We start from the raw sequence: 8678 nt of genomic DNA on the forward strand, positions 1-8678 counted from the left end.
ACGCAAAAATCGTTTGGCATGGCGGTTTTTTTTTGGGACAAGGACGGTATTCTGTTGGTGGACTACCTACCTCAGGGCTCTAGTATCACCGGGACAGTATTATGCTAACCTCCTGGACCAGCTGAAGGAGGCAATTAGGACGAAACGCCATGGAAAGTTGACCAAATTTGTACCAAGTGCATCAGTCTCAGGGGGAAATATGTTGAATAAATGTGGTTTTTCATTATTCTGGCTCTCTTCTTTCTGGGCAAAGCCAGGAACTTCTTGGCACCCCCTTGTAGTCACCCTTCTCTGTTACTCTCTCCCCGCCCAAAAAGGAGTTACTCTCTCTCTGCCCAAAAAGGAGTATATTGACATTTACAGAGAGAAAAGTGACCAGAGTCATTAGCTCATCAATGTTCCGCTGCTCCTTAACTTTCCAATTGCAGGGGCACGGAGAACTCAAACCTGCAACTTGGCTGTTCGACTTGGCAAGGCTGTGCGAACCACAGGAATTGATGTACTTTAATGCATATCTTTAGGCAGGTAGATATGCTTTTATTTATGTATTATAACAGTGTGTTTTGCTGTTTACCTGAAGTTCAAATTTAAAACATGAAGTGAGGTCAGTAATTTTGTGTTCTGTACCCTGACATAACAAAAAGCAATAAAGCTCTTTTCTTCCTTATAATCTACACACAGTGAATATTTTTAGATAATCATACATTTCTCGATTCACTCGAATACAATACATTGTCTTCTGCCTGATCCCAGCTGTTCGCAATATCTATATTAAGAGTAAACACAGCTCTGCAATCTGTGGGCAGTAGTTGGGCTCACAGGCCACAGCTAGAAGTTCAGAAACAGTTTACATTACTGAACATTAACCATTGATTACATCTTTGAAGCCATATGCAAATTAGATATTTTAGTGTTCTCTATTCTTGGTGTCTCTTGAAGCTCATTTGAAGAGACTGCCACTTTTTTGTACTATCACCTTTTAGCTCACTTTAAATAATGTAATATAGCTGCTTTTAGTTATAGAAAGGTTTTTTTTTTTTTTTTTTTTTTTACATACGTGGCTTTAGGGAATGTCATTACAGCTTGTGATATATTACACATTTCATTACACATATATATGCCAAAACTACAGCACAACTATTGCTTACTTATTGAGTGTCAAGTTTTTTGTTTCTGCTCACCTCTGTGCATTATGGGAGAGTACAAATTAGAATGTGAATGTTCTGGGCAACATGGGCTTCCTGAGTTCCAAGGACCTCAATGAGTTTTGAAGGCAGAGAATTAAAATCCATGTTGGTTTAATGATGAAGGATAGAACAAATTGTTGTTCTATGGTGTTTTCAATTTTTTGTTATTAATGCCAATAGGTGCATAAATATGTTGTAGTATAGAAAAAGCCTGGAGTAGCATTTTTCTTTGTGAAAATGTGAGTTTTCCGGCTGTTCCTGGTATCATTATGTTCCAAGTCAATTACCCCTTGTGTGAAGGGATGTGAAGTCAGAATAACATCACAGCCAGGCAGTTAGCATTGTTCTAAGAGTAGGGTGATGAGGGTCTGGGCCCAAAGTAAAATAAAGGATAAATTTCGCCTATGTGTTAACCAACATAGTTGGGGTTAAAGATGGAGTGTGCCATGACACTCATTTAAGCTCCCAAGCAACTCTCTTTTTGTCACAAGGAAGAGAATCTTTAACAAAAGAGCAGCTGACATGTTTCGGAGGCTGTGCCATAATCCCCCTTCATCAGGGCTTCATTTAATTGTGCCAGAGGAATCTGGGTAAATGATCATTGTTTGAATAATCCTTTTTTTTTGCTGACAAGCATGCTACAACTGTCCCATAAAATGCCCTAATTCTAGTACACATAAGCAGGTTTTCTGCTAGTTTTGCTTGTGACAGACCAATGTGATTGATTTTCACTTAAGCCAAAGTCCCAAAATGTGGTGGATACATGTAAGATACATTTTGGATCATGGAATTGAAATAATGATAACTACAAGCCAGATAGGAACTCCCCGATAACATTTGTTTGATCATTAGAACTCCTAATAATTATATTTAGCATCCCATCCTATTAAGTACCTGAAAACTTAGTCCTAAAATTAGAATTACAAAAGGATGAATGTTGATTTCTGTATAGATCTGAATATTTTTTCAAATCAGTGATCAGATTGAAAGTGTGTGATTCACTGTTCTTTTAAATGCAGTATAATAATTCAATCCCTGATAAAGTTAGATTTCAGTACAACCTCCAAAACATGTTGGCTTGAATTTTGTCAAAGAACCTGATTGCTAAAGAACATAAATAATCAAATGCAGTGACTCTTGCTCAGTACTTTCAGTCTTTATGTGCAGAAGTAGTTTTATATGTTTCTGTTCTTGTGCTACATATAGATGGGAGAAAAGGATACAGAAGCAGAGGATTACAACATGTGAGAGACAATGCTTTAAGGAGTGTGGCCTATGAATAGAATTTGGTGTGTGATTTCCTTGTATGTTTTGATAGTACGCCATTCAGTGTCAGCTCATGCCAGGTCTAAAAATAATTAAACGCTGTGCTTCTTCTCAATCTTTAATCTGGAACACATTGCCAAAAGCAACAGACCCCTAATTTGGTCATTCAATACTCCCAGCTCTTTTCTTTGGATGGATTTGAAGCTGCAGAACTACATGGCCGGCTTATGATGAAGTGGCTGCAACGTCAAGATTTTATAAATCAACCTTAAGCAGTCAATCTATAGCATAAACTAGGGACATAGCGACATTTATATCTGTAGACTGATACTGTTTAGCTACAAAATTAATAATTTTTCTGGGCTTCCTCTGCTTTTCTGGGTGTTAAAAAATGTGTTAATAATGAACTGTTATTGAATGGCTTGGTTCTTTTTTTCCTAGTATTTTCTCCATTCTTTGCCTATCGAAAATTTGGCTTTGGTCTTCAAATTAATGCCTTAATATATAAACCAGTCATGTTGTTTGATTGCTGTTAACCCCTAACTAGAATTTGTTACAGCAGTTTCCTGTCCTTCTGAGCCACACACCACCTACGTACAATGATGTGAAACTCTGGCTTCCTCCTGTGTAGAATGCTTCAGTCCCTGGTGTGAGGGTATGTGCCCTTGGACTACATCGTGGAAGCCAGCACCATGCAGTCCATGGGCATATACACTTGCCTCAAGGTTTATCTCATCACGGAGAACCTTAGACCAGCCCTGGAGGAGACATGGCTGTACCAAGAACTTGATGCGGGTAGGAAGGGTAGGGGTTCGAGTTGGTTCTCATGTATGTTTTTTTTTTCTTTCTTTTGATTGCAGGGCTATATTGGCCCTCCAGGACTATTTGGCCTGCCTGGATCAGATGGAGAGCACGTAAGTATTTTTTAAATTCAATTTTTACAAAAGTACTTAGTCAAGTTGTATAAAAAGCTGCAATATGACTCCTAGCCACCAGAGTAAACTTTTTATTCCTGAACTGAGTTCCCTGAATAAGGACTTACAGTTATTTGCCTTGTCAAAGTGAACAGGGTTATTAGGCTCAGCTTTCCACTAGATAACAGACAGAAGAAGAGACCAGATAGTACTTTTAGGTAGACTATCTGCCTCTACAAAGTCCTGCTTTACTTTTTAGAAAGAACAACAGCTTCTGCAGTATGAGGTCTCTAGACACCCCTCTCCTTTTTCACATGATGTGATCTATCATCAGTCTAAAGTACAATCATATGAAGAATTGCAAAAAACAATTTACATAAGGTTGGATTTTTTAATAGAAACTGAGGTTTGCAGAGGAGGACATTGTACAAAAGAGTACTTTATGGTACCTTGCCCTTTAAGTGAATCGAACAGGACCCAATGTGTTTTTGCTATAAACCCAGTCTTTCTTTCATACAGAAACAAGAACACAACAACACTAACTTTGCTAAATATAGTCAACAGAACCAAGGGACAAATAAACATTGGTTCTAGTATAGAGTAAAAAATCAATGATGAATATGCTTTTTTTCTGGGTGCCTGCAATTATTCAATTCCAAGCAACACATTATTATACCACTTGAGGCATGCAGAGGATAGTAGTGCACTTTTTTTTAATCTTAAGCTACGTACACACTTCCAATTATTATCGTTGGAAAACGAACGACGAACGTTCATGCACGATATATACGAACGATCGTATAGCAACGATTCTGCACATAGAGTTAACGACACGATCGTTCGTAGATATTGTACACACAATTTACAAACGATTTTTTGCCCAATCGATCGTTCGTCGTTCGATTGGAACGATAAAAATTGGAAGTGTGTACGCACCTTTAGAAATTCACATGGAAAGATAATTAGACTAATTCTCTTACACAGAATACAGAATAATGCAGCTGTGCTCTAGCTGGTAATGATGTATTTTATCTAGTTGGATTTGCTATAAGAATTTGAACCTGGACATAACAGGTGACGAGCCAGAAAGCAGAGCAGTTTAAGGATAAAACAGGTAACACATAGAGAACCATACTTCCTTGCTGTGTCCGATGCTGGAGTATTATCAATACACCCATTACCTTGTGCACTGGGGCCAGACAGTTATTCAGCAAATTCTTTAAGAATTACCAACACCACTGAGGCATGTTGCACGTTTTGTCTTAGCGGTATCACTGCCGTTTAATTAGTTTCTTGGAAGTTCTGACTCAGGCACTGAAATGGTAATACCCCTTAAATGAGTCATTACTATGGTTACTGCACATATCATGTTGCTTGCCAGCAGTCACTGGAGAAGGGTAATATATGAAAACCAATGTCATGTATGTTCATCTAAAATGAGGATACATTAAAGGAGTGACATTAACCAGACCTGCAAAACTCCATTGCAATTATTTCCTTATATGTCTGTTTGGATAACCTCAAAACATTCAGCAGAGCCATTCACAAATTGGCATTTGTAGTAACCTGAATCTCTACTTTTTGTTACAATAGTGTAGCTTTCCTTCTTAGGTAATTATTTACTTTAATTTTCTCCCTTTCCAAAGTGTCAGACACAATATCAGACTCTAAAGCCATTTACTTCTCTGCCTGAGCTCAGTGCAATTAATTGACACTCCGTAACCAGCTTATAAAAATTTTACTTTTAGACCTTTGTAGAAAAAAACACTGCTGTTTAACATTTTTAAGGCTTACATTGTCTTACATTGTCTCTCTTTCTCTTGTGCATATAAGTTTAGGTTAAATGCAAGTCTGCAGATTTCTACTTACTTCACATGCAAGTTTAATGCACCCTTTGTTGTTTGTTGCATTTAAAGACCCTGTTTTGTTTACGACAGCAATTAAAACCAGAAATAACAAAGCTGAAGTGACACTAAGAGTACCAAACCAATAGATATAGTACCCCAACTGTCTTTAATTGTGTTTTAGGGGGTCAGATATTCTCTGCCTCATTATTAGCTCTAAAATACATTAAAAAAATGTATCATGTATACATCTAAAAAAAGAGATCTCTGTGTCTGTACAATGTAGTATTCCTTAGACGATTGCAGATAGATATTCCATACACTCCAATTATTGTGAAATTAACTTTTTTATTAGTACTGTTTTTGGATTGTACCTAGGGTATCTGCCTCTTTTGATGATAGTAGCCTTACTTCAAGGTATCCCTATCACTGAGGATTCTATATCTTCTCCGCTGTATGCAGAATTAAAAAAAAAAATACTTCTATTCAACTGAAAAACCTTTTCTCTGTGATGTTCCAAGTGCAATTACAAATATGCCACATGTTGCTTTCTAACCCATCAAATGTGTAAATAAACAGAAAGGTTTAAGAGAGTAGTGTTAAGTCCGGAGCCAGCTATGCTCAGTAATGGCAAGTCTCAATGTGTACACAGTCTACAGTTTTTTAATTAAGTCAGTTTGTTAATTAAAGTGTTGATAATTATTAAGCAGTTAATAAGCACACATGTGTTTTAAAGACTTGTTGAATTCAGAAGCTGTTCTTTCCCTTTGCTCAGCAGGTGACAAGTTTATAAAGCTACTCTCTACATGGCTTTATTGCAGTGAACAACCACAATTTTCTGAACCAGATTTTACATCCACCACTTTGATTCACCACAATGTTTGACTTCACTTGACTTGTTAAATTTTGTGTTTTTGGCCCTAAAAAAAATGAGTGGAGAGCTTGGTAGTTTCACAGGTCTAAGGCACATAGCTCGATCTCCACTGGTTACAGATTTCTCTCTGCTCCATATAACCCCATAGGACTACACTAGCTATACACCACACCTTGTTTTTTTATGAATGGGATGGCCAGAGATGTGTTTAGCAAATTAGCTATAGATGATATCCACTGTCTTATTTAGGTGCTAGGGGCAAAGTCCAAGAACCTTTAGCAAAATGTTAGAATTGATCTGTCACAAGTGTTGATTCAACCAAGTGCCTATGCTATGTAAAATACACTCAATATTTTTTTAAAATCCATATCTGATATCAATTATATTTGTTAAATCTGCCTCCAGTTCAGATTTAAACATTCTTATTTCTTCTTCTTCATGGAAACTTATCTGTAAGAATTGATTCTTACTACTCTTTTATCATAAACTCTTGTACAATAGTTTTACTGCTATTTGAATGTGAGTCCTCACATAATGGCCAATTTTCCATTAATCAGTCATTGAAAATATTTAGTTGTTTATGTTGGTCTTTCTAGTCCCTATTATTAATGCATATACCCTGTAATGTGGAGCATAATGCAGGTTAAGCCTGGTAAAATGATGGAACTACCCCTTTTCCCAGCACCTTTTATGTTGAAGGTGGGAGTGTGGGCTCCTTTGTGTTTATTTTTCTAGGCCTCTCCTATTTTGCCTATTTTGCCTCTGCACATAGGCTCCTTTGTCGTCTAGTAACCCAAGCCTTCTGCTTTTGTTTCCATACAGGGTTTGCCTGGAGTTCCTGGGAAGAGGGGCACGATGGGTAGGCCGGTAAAGTTTTTCCTTGTCTACTTTGCAGTCCTAGTGTAATGAAACAGGAAACATAGTTCCTACAACTCTCTGTAATTGTACCTTTTCACTATGTGATTTCAATGTTCCATGGCTTCAATGTCACTTTTTCATATTACCCTAGTAAAAAATCATACTTTGAAGAGCTACTGTATATTTAAAGTACAACTAATGCTACAAAATAAAAATGTAATCAAGTTGGTTCTTTTTTACAAAACATATCCACCTGTTCTCAAAATTTTACCTAAACTCACCTCTTCTTGCTCTGTCACCTTCACCCAGTTCTTTCTTGGGTTCTGTATTTTCTGCAGTTTTGAATGACATGGGCATGTGCAGCTCTGTGTATGTTAAAGAAAATGTTGTAAATTGGCAGGTAACTTTGTCTTAAAAAAGAACGGACATCATCTGTCTTCTGCAATGAAGAACCTGCCTGTTAAGAAATTTTACATTTAAGTCTGCTTTAACTAATTTTTTAAACGAAACCAGTTCTGAGAGAAATGTAAAAGCTGCCATAGTTGACCATACTTTCTATAAATGTTAATTGCCTGGCTGCACGTAGCAGTACATACTTTCCTATGCAGCCTTTATCACTATATTCGTGGCAGGAATGAGGTTAGGCATCCCTGTGTAAGCTGTAAAAACTGCATGCTTATTCCTGATCACTGATTAAGAATGTCCTGAAGCCAGGAGGCTATCGTAACCACCACTCAACTGGCACTTTTAAGGAAGATAAACAATGACAGCTGTCAAATTTTTCATAAGAACCTTTGGATGGTAAACGTGGTCAAGGAGGGACAAATCTTAGACAGTAACAGACTATTGTGGTTGATAGACTATGGCTTTACTGATTTTAGCTTAAATGCCCATATCATTTATGTAAATTGGCAAATTTGCTATGAAAACAATCACTTGCCAGTCTAATAGTGAGTCAGTTTTTTTTTGCCATCCAGTGTCTAGTTGGTAATATTGCTCTCAGATACCTCATATTATATATTAACTTCCACTTAACTGCCACTTGACAGCTGGATTTGTGTTGCTATGGTTAACACTTTTAATTTCCTACAGTTTTTATGCATGAGGCTCAGCGATTTTCTAGATGTAAATGCTGTATATTTCTCAGCATGCTTTGCAAGCCTGTAAGTTGAAAGCTGGGCAGGAAAAGGTTTTCTGCTCTTCTGTTAAACATCCAGTACGCTTGGGTTCTTATGTCTACATTGTCTGCATACCATCTGCAAAATCACCTGAAATCAACTGAAGTCAATTAGCTTTGAAAAAACCCAGATGTGACCTGTTTTACTTTACTTTATTTCCTAGCATATTTCATGTATGTGGTAGCAAATAACTTTTCCTTACTCTTTTTATAAATACCCAGTTAGAACAGCAAATTGAATAATGATTTATATTGAATATAACATGTTTAAATTAAATATTATATTTTTGTGGATACCAAAGGTTATTGCTTGGATGGACATGATCTTGAATTTATTTTCCTGCTGAACATTAGTCCTTTGGCATGATGGGGAAATAACATTTTGAAGCCAATCTACATTTTAAATGATTTAATTTTGTTTTTTTCAATTGCTAAAAATGATAGAATTCAATTTTTTTTGCGTGGTAATGTGCGTGGTAAAAATCCTTTGAAACCTAGATATTACTTTGTAAAAGTGACAGAGTTGCTGTAGGGCACATAGCTTGGGCAGGTAGTAGA

At 36.8% G+C, this 8678-nt stretch overlaps 1 protein-coding gene and 1 long non-coding RNA gene across 3 annotated transcripts in view; one reads left to right on the forward strand and one right to left on the reverse strand.

Annotated features, from left to right (window-relative positions):
• LOC140343731 (uncharacterized) overlaps positions 1-8678 on the reverse strand; it is a 554400-nt gene that overhangs the window by 254831 nt on the left and 290891 nt on the right. The gene's annotated exons all lie outside the window — the stretch shown is intronic.
• The window catches only part of COL27A1 (collagen type XXVII alpha 1 chain), a 273626-nt gene that overhangs the window by 68406 nt on the left and 196542 nt on the right, over positions 1-8678 (forward strand). For both annotated transcript variants that reach the window (XM_072430586.1, XM_072430585.1), the window contains exons 11-12: positions 3314-3367; positions 6908-6952. In XM_072430586.1, coding sequence (XP_072286687.1) covers positions 3314-3367; positions 6908-6952 — 99 coding nt within the window. The remainder of the gene's footprint in view (positions 1-3313; positions 3368-6907; positions 6953-8678) is intronic.

The sequence above is a fragment of the Pyxicephalus adspersus genome, chromosome Z (genome assembly GCF_032062135.1).
Source record: "Pyxicephalus adspersus chromosome Z, UCB_Pads_2.0, whole genome shotgun sequence".
NCBI lineage: Eukaryota > Metazoa > Chordata > Amphibia > Anura > Pyxicephalidae > Pyxicephalus > Pyxicephalus adspersus.